Source organism: Hipposideros armiger, unplaced genomic scaffold (assembly GCF_001890085.2).
Source record: "Hipposideros armiger isolate ML-2016 unplaced genomic scaffold, ASM189008v1 scaffold_97, whole genome shotgun sequence".
NCBI classification, from domain to species: Eukaryota; Metazoa; Chordata; class Mammalia; order Chiroptera; family Hipposideridae; genus Hipposideros; species Hipposideros armiger.
Genome location: NW_017731447.1, coordinates 3,412,308 through 3,431,043, shown reverse-complemented (window position 1 = coordinate 3,431,043; position 18,736 = coordinate 3,412,308). Strand labels below are relative to the sequence as shown.

The following is an 18,736-nucleotide window of genomic DNA, read 5'->3' as shown; positions in this document are numbered from 1 at the left end:
CATTCATAGATAGTTTGTTTTTTCTGAATTGGTTTTTAGCCCCCTAAAGTCTCCAGTTAAGTACATTGGCTTTGCACAAAGAAGGAAAGGAATTTCTGTCACATCCATCCCTCCCCTCACTGCCATTTAAGGACCGTATCTAGATGCAAGAAGAATGTGGCAATTAGTGGTATGGGATTGTCACTCGTACTCAGGACATGCCATTTGTCAATGCTTTGCATTTTTAAGTGTCTTCACATCTACAATCTAATGTGATTCTCATAATTGTGTGTGAGGGTTGTCATTATGAACTATATTTCACAGATAAGAAAAGTCCAGAACAGCTTGGCATAAGCTTTGGGCAGCTGGTGATTCTCAAAGTGCAATAAAGCAATGGCCTCCGGGTATGTTCTCACAGGAAAGAGTCAGTCCCCCTCATGCCCATTCCTGTCAGCCGCCATCATCGAGACCTTTGGTAGTTTGCTCACCCCAGCCTAGTTGCTAAAGCCAGGGGCCCAAGCAGCCTGGAGACCCGGATTCTTTCACACGCCTATGTAAGTAGAGCGGACATGCCACTAGGTGGCGCCACACCACAGCTGAGGAGGCTCCAATGGATTGAATCTGCACCTCCCAGTCCCAAGGCTGAGCAAGTTAACCCCAGGAATTTAACTTTACAATAACACCACCCCAACCCGATTGACTATTTGGGACCTCACTTATAAATCTATAGTGGAGTTTTACTATTTTTCAGTAGCCAATTCAATACACGTTTACGGGACTTTTTTTGGTAACTACGGCATTCTGGGCACAAGCTTCCGATTAGATTTCATTGTGACTTCTAATAGCGTCATGCACAAGCATTTACATTGGAACATACATATTTTAATTATATAGTTTTTCCCCTTTATATTTCAGTTGGGGCAACATATCGATTTTTAATATACATTTAGGTGCATTATAGTCACTGAATTTTATTTCAGAATGGTAAAAGGGGTATTACAAAATATTCGTCATGAAAAAGGGACTTGGGTCTGACAGGGTAGAGAACCACTGTATTGGGGTGTTGACCTTCTCCTGGATACTGCCCTATGGACCTTGATGATACTCTTTGTCCTCCTTGGCTATCTCCACTTTCTCGGCTGCTCCTGGAGGCTCCTTTGCTCTGCTGGCCCCACAACCTCTCCCTAGCTCTCAGGGAAGCAAGCCCTTGACAGCATCAACCGCACCGCAGTACAATTCCAGCGGTGCCATCGCCTGCTCCTCGGGCTCTTTTCCGCCCTCCCCAATCCCACTGTGACATCCTGTCTGTCCTACCCGCACTCCAACTCACTTCTCATCTCCAATCTCTCGGGGTCTGTCTGTCCAGTGAGAACCTGGGCTGTGCTGTCTCCTGACAGTTTTTAAATGTCCTCTTCTGTAGTTGAGGGTGTATCCTGTTCTCATGGAGTAATCTTTGTCAATTCAGCCTGAAGATCTCAAAAATGGCAAACCCAGCTGAGCTTTTCTGCCTCTGCTGATACAACGCTGTAATAAATAGGGGCTTCTACTCTTGAAGATTTTTCTTACTGTTGTTTTCTCTGAGCTGATTACTCACTCCCTCAGGCTGCCTCTCTCAATTTGGTGGGGGTGGGGGGGAATGAAAAGGGGGTGTTAATTTGTGAAAAGACACACAATTATATTAACTAGCTTGCTTTCTCTATTATACCGGATTTTCTGTTCTCTGTATTCTTCGGCCACCACTTAACCTCTTTTCCTATTAGTTTGTCACTAATTAAATTTTTCCTGTTAAAAAAAATTACTCTGTACTTACTGTGGATGTCAGAGGGAGTAATTCTGTGACTTGGCTTCTTTGCAGAGGCTGCTGATTATCCACTGGTATCCGTCATCCTTAAATAATAAATTATAGACTCCCCCAGTGCAAGCTGGGCTCATGGCCACCCAGCTAAAAGCTACATTTCCCAGGTTCCCTTGTAGCTGGGTGTGGCCATGTGACTGAATTCCAACCAATAGGATGTGAGCAAAAGTGATTATGCCATTTCCAGGTCATACCCTTAAAAGGAATGAGTGTGCAGTCCCCTTCCCTTTCCCCCTTCTTCCTGGCCAGGATGCAAACGTGATGGTAGGAGCTGGGCAGCCACCTTGGAACCCAGAGATGGAAGCCACATGTTGAGTATGGCAGAGACACTCTACCAGATCTGGACTGCTTACCTTTGGACGACTAAGTAAGAGGGAATCAAACTTCTATTTTAAGTCACTGTATTTTGGAGTCTTTTGACTACCTAGAGTATAAGTAATACAGCTTCATTTCATTACTTTTACCCAGAAGCCTGTACTTCCTTGTTATTTGAACTTACTTGTGTTTTCTTATTTCAAATTTTACATTTTATGTCTTCCATTTTAAAAATTAAATTGTTAGCTAGTGATTTGTCTAATTTTTTTTTCGAAGAACCAGTTTATAGATTTATGTATTCTAGTGTACTTAGTGTTAATATTATTTTTGCTACCTTCACACTTGAATGAATTTCTAGCCATTTGTGCATTTGTGGAATTATTGAGTCACATCCTTTCCTCTTCAACATTCTTTCTACATTGTTCTCTATTGTCTTCCATCTAAAACTGCTAAGAAGAGGTCTGAGACCAGTCACATTTTATTCCCCGTGGTAGGTTGTCTGCCTCCTCTATCTGGATGTTTTTGTAGTAGAGTGCTTTTGTTATTCCTAATATTTAAGAACTTTACAAGACCTGTTCTGGTCGCAATGGTTTCTTTGCTCAGTTTACCTGGACTATAGTAAATCCTGTTCATTTGACAAATTGAGTCTTTTTGTTTCAGAAATGGCTTTTTCTTTTATGTTTTTGACTGCCTTTTCAATTTCACATGTTACCTCTTCATCAGGGACTCTAGCTGTATATTGGATCAACATAAATGTCTTATGTGTTTATCATTTTCCTTCTAGTCACTTCATCTCTTTATCCTTCTTTATTATGTTCTGTGTGACAGCCTCAAGCCTGTTATCCAGGTCACTGACTCAGTTTTCTGTCATGTCAACTCTACTTCTTGTGGCTTCTAATGTGACTTTCAGATATTTAATGGGTGTTTCTTCTGTTTCTTTCCTTACCTTTTCAAGTTATCTTTTCATCTAATTTTGGTATCTCTGATTTTTTGTTTGTTTCATAGGGTCCTATATTGTATTTAATTTCCTTGAGAGTACAGAGAAGATTCAAAGACTTTATTTTATTTCCTGGAATCATTTTTCTTCTGATACATATTTTTTATATGCATTTTCTTATTAACATTTTTTGGGAGAGGACAGCAGTATCTTACTTAGAGCCCATGGTAGCTCCACACTAAGAGAAAGTGACTATCTTAATTTTAAAAAATGCTTACCTGGATCCAACAGCCCTTTAGATGTGACTTCTATTTCACAGGAAATATAGTTACTAGAGAAGCAAGCTAAATACCACAAGGAAATAACCAGACAAATCCAGACTGTGGGGCATTCTGTAGGACAACTACTTAATTGTTTCCACTAGTAAGTGTCCTAAAAAAGGGACTGTACTAGGTTAAAATTAATATAAATGAATGTGTGGTCTTGGGTTGGATACTGATTTGGATAAACTAGCATAAAAATAATTGGAGAAATTTTGATATGGCCTGGAAATGAAATGAGATAAGATGAGATGAAAGTATACCAAAACACAAAGGTAGAGAGTGTTGACCAAATAAAATAGATTATTAAAAGTTTATAAAATAATTAGAAGAGTGTGCATTCATTTTGGTACACATACACAGGTTGTTGCAGTGATGTTTTCTGGGATGTAGGAATATGCTGTTTGTTTTTTTAACTTGTCTGTGTTTTCTTTTTTTTTAAAGATTTTTTATTGGGGAATTGGGGGATGGGAACAGCACTGGGGAATTGGGGGAAGGGGATCCGACAAGCCGCCTTCCATTTTGTTCTTCAGTCTAGCCGTGGAGAACGACGCCCCACTGGCCCAAGTTGGCACCATCACTGCGCTCCTCCCGGCGAGGCCGATCAGTCACCGGCCTCTGGATGGCCGCTCACGGTGGCTGCTGGCCGCTCATGCTGGCTGCTCGCTACACACGGTAGCCCATGGCAACCCACTGCAGCAGGGACTGCCACTTATGCCGTTGCCGGCGACTCACGGCAGCCCAGCTCCAGGTTGAGCTGTTGTTCAGCATCTTAGCTGTGGAGGGCAGTGTCACTGGCCCCCACATGTGGGATCCGAACCGGGGCCCTCTGGCGTCCCAAGCCAGCTCCCAACCAATGCGCCACTCTGCCGGCCCTTGTCTGTATTTTCTAATGTTCTACAAAGCTTGTACTTTGTACTTTGTAGTACTACATGTACTGCTTATGTAAAAAGCTTTTTTGTTTTGTTTTGTTTTTTTAATTTTAACTTTTATTGGGGAACAGTGTGTTTTCTCAGGACCCATCAGCTCCAAGTCAAGCAGTTGTTTCAATCTACTTGTGGTGGGCGCATCTCAGTGGCCCATGTGGGGATCGAACCAGCAACCTTAGTGTTATGAGCCTGCGCTCTAACCAACTGAGCTAACTGGCTGCCCCTGAAATTTTTTTAAAAAATAGTGACATAGATGTAAATGGGACAAATTTTACGATGAAGGTAATAAAGCTTACGTTTCAGGGTCCCTTGTTTACATGGACCCTTTCAAGGCCCTAGGAGGACAGCTAGCAATTTTGTTTCATACTTTTGTGGTATTTTTAAATTTTATTTTTTATGTCCTAGCATTTTTTATTGTGGTAAAATAAGCATAATGTAAAATGTACTATTTTAACCATTTTTAGGTTTACATTTCAGTGGCATTACGTTCATTCACATTGTTGTGCAACAATCACCACCACCCATCTCCAGGACTTTGTCATCTTTCCAAAATGAAAGTCTGTCCCCATTAAACAATGACTCCTGACTCTCCTCTCCCTCCAGTCTTTTTATTTTTAAGAGTCTCCAAAACTGTATAAGCTTTAAACACAAAACCTGGGTCCTGTTCCAACTGACAACCAGATACCCTGGTCATTCCTGAACAAGCTTTGAAATGATACCTGACACTGCCAAAGTGACTTTAGCCTCAAGCCAAAGGGCAGTCAACATAGTTGAGGAGACTGTCACCAAAGTGCTCATCACCAGACGTGCAAAAGGCAACAACTGTTGCAGCATTAACATCACTGAATTCACAGGAAGACAAAAGCAATGAGTTTCTGATATTATTAGAATATGTAGTTATACAACTTTCCAGAAGTTGTAAGTTTGTCAATCTTAAGGTCCTAATGTCTCATAAATTAGCCCTAATTTCTTCACTGCTTATACTTATTAAATAAGTAGTACCACCATTTCCTGTAAAATTAGTCCAGAAGAGTAGTTAGGAGTTTTATGTAGTTGTACCAGCTAGTTTTAAGTCTGGCTCAACATAACAGAAAATCCTAATTTATTTCTCTCCTACTTAAAAGCGGTCCGGAGGTACACAGTCCAGGACCAGTATGATAGTTTTATGATCATTAAAGAATGGGAGCCCTTTTATCTGGCTATGCTACAATCCTTAGCATGCTATTTCATGATCCAATAGGGCTGTTCAAGCTCCAGGATCAAGCCTGTATTCTAGCCAAAAGAAAAAATAAGGAGTGAAAAAGAGCAAACCCCCTTCCTACAATGACTCTTCACAGAAATTACACCTAACACTTGAGCTTATATCTCTTTTATCAGAACATAGTCATGCACATTTACTTAGCTGTAAGACCAGTCAGGAAATGTAACCTCTATTCTAGAAACTTGTGCTCAATGAGAAATTCTATTACAAAAGAAATGGAGAGACTGGATATTGGGATAAACAACTAAGGATCTGTCAAATGGTGTTTAAAAAGATTCAGTGTGCTGGTTTTTGAGGTTTGGTGCGGGCAGAAAGCACTTACATATTGGAATATATTTTTTCATTATAGTTTTTCCCCTTTATAATTCAGTTGGAGCAGCATACCGATTTTAAATATATATTTAGGTGAATTATAGTCACTGAATTTTATTTCAGAATGGTAAAAGGGGTATTACAAAATATTCGTCATGAAAAAGGGACTTGGGTCTGACAGGGTAGAGAACCACTGTATTGGGGTGTTGACCTTCTCCTGGATACTGCCCTATGGACTTGGACGATACTGTTTAGCCTCCTAAAGGAGTAGAGGTAGACATCTTAAAGTACCATTTATATCACTGCTTAGCATTTTGTTTAGTGCTAAAAGCTTGCTTCCTCACAATTAGCTTTCTAGGCTGGGTGCTAAAGCCTTCCTCCACATACCACAGAAGTGGGCTCAGCAGGCTTATATGGAAAAGAGAACAAGTCATTTTCCCAGTTGAAGGGGACTTTTGAATGTCTCAATGGCCAAATATATCTAAACCATACATCAAAGTCAATAAGGTTTACTGTTGCGGGTAAGCTTTAACTGGGAAAAGCATCATATTAGTGTATTACTTGCCATCACTTTTGTACTGTTCTGTCATTTCCAGGGAAAATGTAAACTATAGGTGGTGGCCTCTGACCCCATCCCTAGAGAATGTTACCATAGAGGGTATTTTCTCCACATGGTTAAAAAAAAATACGAGGAACATGAGTGCAGAAGTTCTTTACCAACCAGAGAGCTCTTACAGGGGCTGGAGCAAAAGCACAATGGAGGGCTGGCCGAGTAGCTCAGTTGGTTAAGAGTTAGCTTAAGAGCGCGAGCTCTGAGCAACAGGGCTGCCGGTTCGATTCCCACATGGGCCAGTGACGCTGCACCCGAGCTGAGCTGCCACTGTGCTGCCAACAGGTGGCAGGATGGCTCAGATGGTGAGAGCACGTGCTCCTAACAACAAGACTGCCTGTTCGATGGTGGGCTATGCCCACCCGCAACTAAGACTGAACTTGGCACCTTGAGCTGAGCTGCCACCTGGATGGCTCAGTGGATAGGGCATGCACTCTTAACAAGACTGCCAGTTTGACCCCTGCATGGAATGGTGGCTACGCCCACCTGCAACTAAAATTGAACACAGCACCTTGAGCTTAGAGACCACAAGCTGCCGATGGGCAGCCAGATGGCGACTAGCGCCCTCCACAACTAAGACTGAAGAACAACTTGGCTGGTTCCCCTTCCCCAATTCCCCAACACTGTTCCCCTCCCCCAACTCCCCAATTAAAAGGAAAAAAAATTAACATTAAAAAAAGCACAATAGAAAGAACTAGGTGAGGGGCTGATGGAATCAGATGACCTCGTGACCTTTCATCCTTCTCTATGACTTGATAATAAATCGAAATAAATCTCCAAGCTTCTACATTGCATATATTGGTTGTCAAATTGCTTTTCTAAATTGATCACATTTGACCTTGATAGTTAATACGTTATTTAATAAATTTGGGAATTTTGTCCAAATTGGAATACAATTTCTCCCTGAAATGGACTTCAATAGTGGTCAGACTGCTTGGTTCTTTGCCCCTGATCCAGTCACCACAGGACCTGGGCTCTCTCTTCTTCTCGCTCAGGAATGAGGGGCACTGTCACCCTCTGAGATGGTTAATGGCTTCTTGCTCATCAGGGCTCTGTTCCTCCCAGCTGGCACCCTCACAAAGCCAGCCTCTGGGTCAGAAAATAATTACTTCTGCTCCTACAGTTTGACTTCCTAAGGGACATAAGCCTGCAGAAATAACCAGCCAGCTGCAGCAGAGCACGGAGAAGTCCTGCAACTCCTTCCATAACCACATAACCAGAAAAGGCTACTGTAGCTACACCAGGGTGTGTGTGTGTGTGTGTGTGTGTGTGTGTGTAGGGTCGGGGGGAGGGGCCGGCAGGGAGGGGAGGGGGAATGTGCAAAATGAGGGAAGGCTGGGTTTTAAATAAACAGTCTTTAAAACACTTTTGGGGGAGGGGATTGCATTAAGAGTAAGGGACAGTTGAAAGGCAGGGAGGGTATTTTTCTCTTAGCAGTCGAAGGAGTTTCCCAACCACCTTCTTTCCTCACTTCCTATCTGGCTCACTGTCTTACCAGCAAGTTCTAGGGGAGCCCTGTCCATGGCTCCCAAGAAGGGCTGGAGACTATCAGGGCACAAAGGAGCCAGCAAAGCACTCTGGAGGAAAAGGGAGGCTCCTCTGCATTTCCCTTTCCTGTAGGCTGTCCTGGGTTCTCATGATGTCATCCATTCATCATTGTGAGCTGATTGGTGGTCCCAGGCCTTGGCCAGCTGCCCAAGGCCAGGAGGGCAGAGAGAGATCCCAGGACAAATGTGCAGCAGGCCCGTGAGCATGTGCGGAAATGTCATCAGTTCCACATGGAAAGACTTGTTGGAAATCAAAGAAGACAGTAAAAGTCACAAGATCCTATTCAACCTTCCCTGCCCTGAATGCCTGGAAAGAATTCAGGGACCTCTTGCCTGTGGATGGGGAACCAAACCCTGGAGTGGACCTGGGCGTGGAGGAGGGACTGCTCTGCCAGATGGTTCACTCCCCAGAATTCAACCTGTTTCCTGACTCAGCGGTGTTTGAAAGCAACTTTGTCCAGGTACTCTGGGGTCGCTCAGAATGGCACTCCTTGATTCTTCTACACCTGTTTCCAACGTGTGACCGGGAGAGTCCGTCCCTGATTGAATTCTCCTGAGCAAGGAGAAGTCAGTGGGCCTGGAATGCAAAGCCACCCCCATTTGACCCTGACTTTGCAGAGCCCCAGACAGGGCTTCTCTTGTACACAGCTGCCACTCTGGGGAGAGAGCTCAGGTGTTCTCGGCTCTGAGTGGAGGATTTGGTACCCAAATCCCTCAGTTTACTTCCTTCTCCAGTCTGTCACCCAAAGAGGCAATGAAACAAGACGCCCTCTGAGGGATCGGAATAGGAACGCTGATTGGTCAGAGAACAGGAGCTGGACACCCAGAAAGATCTGGGCTCAGAGTCCAGTCCAGTGCTTTCTCATCAGGAGGCATCACTGTGCAAGTGACCTGGTACTCTGAATCCAAGCTGTCTCTATTGTAAAAAGGGTCAGACTGACCTGAGGGTTACTTGTAAACACAGGAGGCAAAGGCCTTAGTACAACAGGCACTTGGTATATTTTTGTTTCCCCGCCTGGGCTGTCCTCAGGCCAGATGGAGGCCAGAATAAACAAAACTTGGGAGTTACAAGGGGGCTTACAGTTCAGGGAAGGTGCAGGAGATGATAGGGCCTTTTGAAGAAGGGCCAAAGAACAAGTGTTTCAAAGAAAAGCCAGGAAACAGTCTGGGGAAGATTCACAGATACGTGGAACATGTCAGGGAGCTCCTGGGTTATATACTTCTTGTGGGCAATTGCTAATAGTAGATAGCATAAATACTATTACAGTTATTTAACCAATACAGGTTAAAACAGTGGTTCTCAAAAACCATGATTTTGCCCTCCAAAACCAGGGGATATCTGGCAGTGTCTAGAGACATTTTGCGTTGTCACAACTTGGTGGGGTTGCGGGTGGAATTGCTAATGGCATCCAGTGGGTGGAGGCGAAAGGTTCTGCTAAACATCCTACAGTGCCTGGGACAGCCTCCTCCCCAAACAAAGAATTATGCTGCCCACAATGTGAATATTGCCGAGGTTGAGAAACTCTTGGCTGAAACATCCTACTGCTTCTGCCAAACGCTCAGGCTGTGCCCGTGGGGCTGCTTTGCAGGTCAAAAAGGGCAGGAACTGGGTCAACATGTACAAAGCCTCCAACACCATGGCCCTTGGGGTAACCTCCTCCGTGCCCTGCCTGCCCCTTCCCAACATCCTCCTCGTGGCCCGTGTCAAATGGCACCAGGGGCAGAGCCAGACATGGAACAGACCATCTGAAGCCCCAGACATCATCCTGAAGAAGTAAGCAACACCGATGGGAAGGACAAGCTCGGGGGAGGGATGGACCCAAAGCGAAGGCTGTATTGTGACTAAACTCAAGGTGGGAGAAAACAGAGACGTCATTGGCAGTGACATTAATTTTCTTAGATAACAGCAACGTAAGACAGCGGGCACACTGGAAGCATTCTAGGTTAAGTGGGGTGAAGGGAGGCATCGTCTGCATGTTCGCTTTCCTTCTCGCTGCACTCACTCCGCTGAATTCCTAGGCAATCTCTCTGCTTTTGGCCGAGGGGCAAGGAAGCAGTGAGATCTAACAGAGGGAGCCCTGGTTGGGAGTTGCAGGTGCTAGTCTTGGTGTGCAACTAACTAGACTCAAATAGTGTTTGAGTCATAAGTAACTTGTTTCATCTCAGTTTTCCTACCAGTAAAATGAATGGAACTAAGTGTCACTTAGAACTGTAACATATAGTGACATCATACTTATCTGGGATGAAACTGCCCCTTTTGATGTGTGAGCCTCTTAAAGTAATCTGTAGGATATTCAAAAATCTCTAGATATTCCCAGAAGTCCAGGGAAACATTTCTCCAGTTGCCTCAGTGAGAAGCCAGCTCCCTGAACTTTAGCTCCTTTGAGAAGAGTAATTTAGTCAATAGGGTCAATGAATGGACAGTGGGGCCAACTCTGTGGCAGAGGAGGACAGCTTTCTGTGTGCTCTCAAGAAGAAAACTGAAAAACCCTGTGACCTCAGCTACCTTACTCCTAGGCTGCCTCTCTCCCACGGGATCCTGGGACACCAGCATGAAAATCATGACAAGATGGGTGGAGGTTGAAATGCAGATTCCAGGGGCACATCCCAGAATCACTGAATCTGAGCTTTGGGGGTATCTTCAGGTGTCTGCATTTTAAACAAGCTCTCCAAGTGATTCTGATCTCCTTAAAGTGTGAGAAGCACTCTGCTAAGCACTCTCTTTCCTACCCCCAAAAGCCTCAGTCCTGAAGGAGACACTCCTCGTTTTAATGAAGATAGGGTGTCGGATCAGAATCAATGGGGTCGTCAGTGTTTGTCTTCCCTTGTGGCTTCAGGATTCTCCCACTGAAGTTCGTGGAGCTCCAGGTCTGTGACTGCCTTCAACGCGTCCTGCGGTTGAGGACAGTCACTGAGAAGATCTATTACCTAAGGCTCCACCCTGACCATCCTGAGACTGTCTTCCACTTCTGGATTCGACTGGTTCAAATTCTGCAGACGGGCCTGTCCATCACCACCAAAGACCCTCAGATTCTTGTCACTCACTGTCTGGTACCCAAGAACACCTGCAGTCCCTCCGGAGACGCTAATGTAAGTTTTCACCATTGCTGCCTCCAGCCAAGGTCAGAGCTAAGCTGTAGGGCTTAGGTGAGCTGGTATGTGCGCACCCTGTGAAGGTAATCCCTGCCTTAGGCCTTTTCTACTCAGCTTTATTGAGGTACAATTTACAACCATAAAATTCACCCACTATGCACAGTTCAACACTTTCAGTAAATGCATGGAGTTGGTCAGCCATCACCACTATCCAGTTTTGGAACATTTCCATCAGCCTAAAAAATTCCCTTGTGCCCATTTACGGTCATTCCCTCTTCCTATTTCCTGCCCTACACAGCCTTTGATCTGTTTTCAGTTTCAATAAATTCATATTTCTTACACATTTCACATAAATGGAATCCTACACTATATATAGTCTTTTGTTTCTGGCTTTTTTCATTCAGCATAATGTTTTCCAGGTTCACCCAACTTGTAGCATGGGACCGACTCTGTGGCAGAGTCACAGACTATCAATAATTCATTCCTTTTAATTGTTGAATAGTAGTCCATTGTATAAATATGCCACATTTTGTTTATCCATTCAGCAGTTGATGGACATTTGGACTGTTTCCAGTTTTTTTGGCTTTTATGAATAATGCTGCCATGAATATTTGTGTAGATGTTTGTTTTCATTTGTTTTGGGTAGATTCCAAGAAATGGAACTGCTAGGTCATGTACATTTATGTTGAACTTTTAAAGTTTTTGTTTCCCAAAGCGGCTGCACCATTTTATAGTCCCACCAGCAATGCATGAATGCTTCTTTTCTCCACGTCCTCACCAACACTGGTATTGTCTTATGTTTTTGATTAAAGACATTCTGGTGGTTGTGTAGTGGTTTTAATTTGGATTTCCTGAATGGCCAATGATGTTGAGCAACTTTTTATGGGCTTATTAGTCATTTATATATCTTCTTTAGTTAAATGTCTATTCAAATCTTTTTCCTGTTTTTAAGCTGGGTTTTGTCTTTTTATTGAGTTTTAAGAGTTCTTTATATATTCTGGATACAAGTCCTGTATCAGATATATGATTTGCAAATATTTTCTCCAAGTCTGTGAATTATCTTTTCATTTTCTTAATGATGTCTTTTGAGAATCAAAAGATTTTAAATTTTGATGAAGTGCAACTTATTAATTTTTTCTTTTATGGATCAGTCTTTTGGAATTATATCTAAGAACTCTTTTCAACCCACAGTCACAAAGATTTTATTCTCTGTTTTCTCCTAGAAGTTTTATAGATTTATCTCTTCCATTTAGGTCTGTAATACATTTTGAGTTAATATTTGTGTATGGTGTGAGGTAAGGGCCTACATTTTCTTTTCTTTCTTTTTTTTTTTTCTAGTGGATATACAATTGTCCCAGCACCATTTGTTGAAAAAACTATCCTTTCCTCATTGAATTGTCTTGAACACCTTTGTCAAAATCAATTGACCATAGATATAAGGATTTATTTCTGGATTCTCAATTCGGTTCTGTTGATCTGTTTGCCAATTCTTTGCCAATACCACATGGTCTTGATTAATGTAGCTTTGTAGTAAGTTTTGAAATTGGGTGATGTACGTCTTCCAATTTTGTCCTTTTAAAAACTGTCTTGGCTATTCTAGATCCTTTGAATTTCCATATAAATTTTAGGATCAGCTTGTCAATTTCTATAAAATAGCCTGCTGGGATTTTGATAAGGACATGTTGAGTTTATACATCAATTTAGGGAGAATTGCCATCTTGATAATATTGAGTCTTGCAATACATGGATATAGAATGTCTTTCCATTCATTTTGATCGTCTTTAATTTCTGTTAGCAACGTTTTTGTACAAGTTCTTTACTTCTTTTGTTAAATTTATTCCAAGTATTTTATTGTTGTTGATATTAGTGCGAATAAAATTATGTTTTCTTAATTTTATGTTTGCATCATTCATTGATAGTATATAGAAACACAACTGTTTTTGTATATTAATCTTGTTCATTAGATATAGTAGTTTTTGTGGATTCCTCGGAATTACATACATACATACATACATACATACATACATAGTCACCTGAAAATAAAGACAGTTTTACTTTATTTCTAGTCTGTATCATTTTGTTTGTTTATTGCTTATTTTCTTAGCTAGAACCTTTAGTACATGTTTAAGAGAAGTTACAAAAGCAGACATCCTTGCCATGTTCCCAATCTTGGGGGAAAAGCATTGTCTTTCATTAAATATGATGCTAACTGTGGAATTTTGTCAGGTTGAGGAAGTGCCCTTTTATTCTTTGTTTGAGAGATTTTATCATGAATGGGTATTGAATTTTGCCAAAATTTTTTCTGAATTTATTGAGATGATCATGTGGTTTGCCCTTTATTCCATTGATATAGTATATTACATTAATTGATTTTTAGATATTAAACCAGCCTTGTGTTCTTGCAACAAATTCTACTTGATTATGATGTGTATGTGTATTATCCCTTTTAAATATTACAGGATTTGGGTTTCCAGCATTTTATTAAGGATTTCGTATCTGTTTCATTAGAAATATTGATGTAGTTTTCTTGTGATATCCTAGCTTTGGGATTGGGGTAATCCTGGCCTCATTGAGTGATTGGGGAAGTGTTCCCTCCTCCTCTATTTTCTGAGTTTGTGAAGAATGGATATTGCTACTTCTTTAACTATTTAATAGAATTCACCAGTGAAGCTACCTGGGCCATTTTGCTCTAGGCCTTAGAGTATGACATAAGACTGACTTAAGCTACAAGGTAAACTCCATGAAGGCAGGGATTTTCTTCGCTGCCAAATTCCCAGTACCTGGCACATAGTTGACAATCAATAAATATTGAATAAATGATTGAATAAATGAATGAATATGAGCAGCTTGCACAGCTAGAATACCTTTTGGCAACAGGAAAGAAAGCAATTTACCCAGGTGTAAAAAGCTGCTCAATATAAGATTTTTCTTAAATTAATTTTTTAAGCATTTATTAAATTCCTATAATAAATATTTGATGCCCTTACATTTAAATATAAAACCAAGTAGCATACACTTTATTAAAGTTTATATGAATAGGCTATTCAATAACATATTAAGATATGTTAATAAAAATAGGTTATCTACTAAATTATGGCTAAAGTATTCAATGATAATATTATCCTTCGGGCGCCAAAGGATATTTATCATACTACAGGGGGTATAAACAAACAGATATGACCTCAGAATTGCCTCTCTGAGCAGATGACATGGCGGCCCAATGGAATAGTTCGAGTGTCTGGACCATGATATTAGGAAAATGCAGATGTCCTAAGGCCTTAACCACCTGGCTTTGCTGTTTTTCTTCATCTAGTCAGTAGAGACGAAACCCCAAGCCTCCCAGCCCAGCGAGAGCCTCATGAAGCTGATGGCCGTGGGGGAGAGTGAGGCCCTGTCTCAGATTTTTGCCGACTTGCACCAGCACAAGCACTTCAGGTACACGACTTAAATCAGGCCAGCCTGACATCCCGTCCTGCTCTGCAGATAGCCTGGGCTGGGAGATCCCCAAAACAGGTTAATGAGCACAAGGAAGGGAGGAGCATGGAATCCTGGTACAAGTCTTCAGTCTTTCCCCTGGACTCAGGGCAACCTTTTCCCGATTCTCTTCCCCTTAGTCTCCTCTGCATAGCAAGCAGAGTGGGCTTGACTCCACAGGGGGAATGTTATAAAAAATGAAAAGTAACCCTCCAATGATAAGAATACGTTAGTCCCACTGGTGGGGAAGTAAAACCTAATTTCTAATCCAGTTCCTAGTCCTACAGAGAAATAACCAAAACATTACTTAAAACATTGTGTACTTCTTGGGTTTCTTTAGCTACTCACCTGGTTTCTGCTTGGACTTTAGGGAGCTTCTGTGGTCATTTTCTTGGTGTGTACTTTGTAAGCTCCATCATACAGGACTCTCTTTGTGCCTGAGGAAATGTCCCTGAACATATAGATGACTCAGGGTTTGAATCTTAAAACTGGTTGGTATGAGAGAGATAGGAGTTGAGAGTTACTTAGACCACTGGGCACCACAGCCAGAGAGCAAAGATTAAGTGGGACGCACAAAGTTTAAGGGTCCTAGTGAACTTGATTTGTGGCTTACAAGAAATAAATGAGTAAATATCACCAGAAGATTAAAAACTAGGTATCAGAGAGATTTTTGTCACAACAGGGACTAGCAGCTCGGAGACAGAACAATGAAAAGAAAGGTTTCTTTCTGAGTAAACTGAAAACCAGAGTCAGAGGAGGTACTGTCTTGTAATAAAGGCTCAAAAGAACTAGGCCCATGTCCCTGCTCCAACTGTGAGCCCGTGGGGCACATTGCTTAACTCTTCTGGGCCTCAGTTTTCAGATCTGTACAATGGAAATTGTAATATTAGGTTGTTGGAAAAGTCATGACATATTTTTTCTATGTTTTTCATTGCAAAAATGCCTCATGACTTTTCTGACAACCCAATAGGTCCAACCTCATCCAGATATTGTCAGGATTACGTGAGCTCAAATGTTTCACACACTTATCAGTGGATTTAGAGGCAGATATAAGTAAACTCGATAAATATTAATTTGTACTATGAAATCTACCTTGGGCTGGAAGTAGAAAAGTATTGACACAAGAAAAACAATTAGTTGCCTGCTGTTAAATAATTTATACTGGGGTTGTCATTTTGCATATCATATCTGTAATTAAGAAGTTTCTGGGTAGGATGCCATACTGCTGAGCTGGAAAGTGCTGGACTCTAATAGAAAAGTTGAAACAACTGTTTGTCTCAAAATGTTAAAAAATTTGAATTTTTTAAATTAACTATTTGAAGAACGGCTTCTGTTTATATTCATTTATTGGCTGCAGTTCAGTCACATGACCACACCCAGCTACAAGGGAGGCTGGGAAACGCATTCTCCATTCTGCATAACCATGTGCCCAACACAGAATTAGATGTTCTGCCCCTGAGGGAGAAGGGAAGAAAGGATATTGGGGGCCTATTAGAAGTCCCTGGCACAGTCAGCTTTTAATATTTCTAGAAGGTCAGAGGAGACTAAAGCCTGAAGGAGAACTAGGCATTAGTCAGATAAAGGGTGGAGAAAGCTGTGCAGGTTAAGGGAACAAATGAATGTAAGACTGAGGCTTCGCCCTGAGGAAGAAGCTTGGAAAGTTTAGAGAAAAGGAAGGAACGCAAGTGGGGATGCAGGGTGGTGGTAAAAGGGCGTAAGTAGAAGTGGGCAGAGAGCAAGCCAAGAAAGGTCTGGGAAGCCATGCAAAAGAATTTAGACTTTAAGTGTAATGGGAGACTTAGTACCATTTTAAACTGGGATGGATGTGACGTGACCCAATTTACATGTTGAAAAGGTCATGCTGGCTGCTGCAGTGACTGTTGATTTGAAGAGAGAGAGAGCTGATGTGAAGAGGTCAGCCAGGGAGCTATGGCAACCTGGTCTGGGCTGTCATGTACAATACAGATCAGGGGGATGTGAGAAGCGGAGAAAAAATAATTTTTGCTCCGCTGTTATCTCAATAAGTGCTTTGTAGAGACATTTAGTTTCTTCTCTTTAATTTCCCAGAACAAAGCCCTGAGTGTGATTACTTTTCTCCTCATTCAGGCAGGCTCTAGTCTGGTTGTGATTATATCAGTTTTTGCACATTGGCAACAATACACAACTTAAGCAAATAAAATAAATGGCCGAGACACAGGACCAAACAGATGGTGTCACACCCACTTTATCTCAGCAAAATCAGCAGCATTGGGTCCTGCTCCCCATCCCACCCCCTGCACCCTGTCTCACCTCCCCCTTCCCTATTTTTCCTTCTGGTGCTTTAATATGCGTCACCTCCATCCAATATAACCACAGCTGGCCCTTTTCAGATTTATATGTCTCTAAAGCGTTTGCATCAGGAAAAAATATAACTAGAAACAAGATTTAAAATGAGAATTTCATGTTCTATTTTTTCCTTTTGACCTTCATTTCCTTGATCCTGAAATGGCTGAAGTTCCAGGAGCAGCAAAAAGACGGAGACCAAGAAGGACAAGTCAGGTAACAGAGGGCACAGGGCACCCGTGTCTCCTGTCTCGGAGAACTTTCTTCTCTGCAAATGTAGGAACATGATTCCTTCCAGCTCCCCATCCAAACTTTCCCAGAGCTGTCAAGATGTCCCCTCATATCTTAGTTTTAGTTCCTTCAGGCTCTTTGGCAACCATAGTCAATTGGCACCAAATCCTCCCAATTTTTCTTTGAAATGTCTCATCTCTTTACTTCATTTCTGCCCCCCACAGATCCTACCCTAGTTCACTTTATCACCTCTTGCCTGGACTACTGCAGCAATCTTCTAGTTCATTCATTCATTTGCTCATTCAGAAACATGCACTGAGCACTCGGTAAGTGCCAAACACTGTCAAAGGCTCTGGAGTCCCAATTGAAGAAAGAAACTGAAGTACTCCCTTCAAGGGGTTTATAATTTGGTGAAATTAGATGGGTAAATCCCCAAATTATACAACCTCTTTTTCCAGGCAGCATTCAAAGCCCATGCCTGGGGTGCCACAGGGGCACAAGGATGGGAGTACCTCACTCCTCCCAGGAAGCTATCCCCCAGAGGCCTAGGGTCTGAGCCCGGTCATAGAGGATAAGGACATGTGGGCTGACTGAAGTGGATGAGGCAGGGCATTCTGGGAAGAGACAGAGTCTGTGTGAGAGAGCATGACGCATTCTGGAAACAGCAGCTGGTTCCCTGTTTATTTACAGGTTTTAGTTTACCCCAAATCCACTCATTTGGCAGGGCTCTATATAAACTTCCCCTCCCTTACCCATCTTGCCTGGTCACTTTCTCCTCCGTAAATAGAAGCCCTCTGCCTCATCTCCTTCTCCAGCTCAAATCTGCTTGAGGCACACCTTAGCTATCCTTCCCCAAGTCCTGTTCATATTCCCTCTCCTGCTCCAAATCCTACTGATTCTTCCAGGTATACCTCTGGGCACATTCTTGGTCAGATGAATCTTTCCTTGGTCATAACCTCTCTTTTGTTATTTCCTAATTGTTTCATTGGTTTCAATCTTGTTTCTTCAACCAATACTAAATTTTTTTCATGCCTCTGAATTATCCACAGTGGCAAGCACCAGGCTGGGAACACAACAAGAGCTCAGTAAATATCTGTGCACCATACCACTAATAAATTTTTCCTCCACGTTGGCTCAGGAGGCAGCTGGAATATCATGTTATATTTAGACATTTAGAGGAGTGATAGATCCCAGGGGAGCTCTGCCAACTTTCATCCAAACCAGGAATTACAAACGTAATGTATAGTTTGTAGTATAGATGCGTAAAAAGTCTAGATGTCATGAATATAAGAAATGGTTGCCTTTTCTCTCAACTCTATTATAAGTAAAAATAACAGCTGGGCTGATGCTTGGTTTCAGCATTGAGGAGACAATAGGGAGTGGTGGGGACAGTGGCTTTCAATGAAAAAGTGAGAATTTCAATTAAGTCTTCAATTAATTATTTCCATGGTAGAACACAGGCCCAGTGTTGAGCACAGGCTAGATACTTTAATTTTTCAAGAGAAGCCAAAAATCTGGATTTTTAAGTGACATATCCCCCACCCATAAAAA

General features: G+C 42.1%; 1 protein-coding gene across 2 annotated transcripts in view; it reads left to right on the top strand.

Annotated features, from left to right (window-relative positions):
* The first annotated feature begins 8,180 nt into the window (after positions 1–8,180).
* GARIN1B (golgi associated RAB2 interactor 1B) overlaps positions 8,181–18,736 on the top strand; it is a 13,910-nt gene continuing 3,354 nt past the window's right edge. The window contains exons 1-5 of one of the 2 annotated variants that reach the window (XM_019646103.1): positions 8,181–8,526; positions 9,655–9,839; positions 10,903–11,155; positions 14,472–14,593; positions 17,127–17,170. In XM_019646103.1, coding sequence (XP_019501648.1) covers positions 8,281–8,526; positions 9,655–9,839; positions 10,903–11,155; positions 14,472–14,593; positions 17,127–17,170 — 850 coding nt within the window. In that variant the 5' untranslated portion in view covers positions 8,181–8,280. The remainder of the gene's footprint in view (positions 8,527–9,654; positions 9,840–10,902; positions 11,156–14,471; positions 14,594–17,126; positions 17,171–18,736) is intronic. The other variant, XM_019646104.1, reaches the window with a different exon arrangement.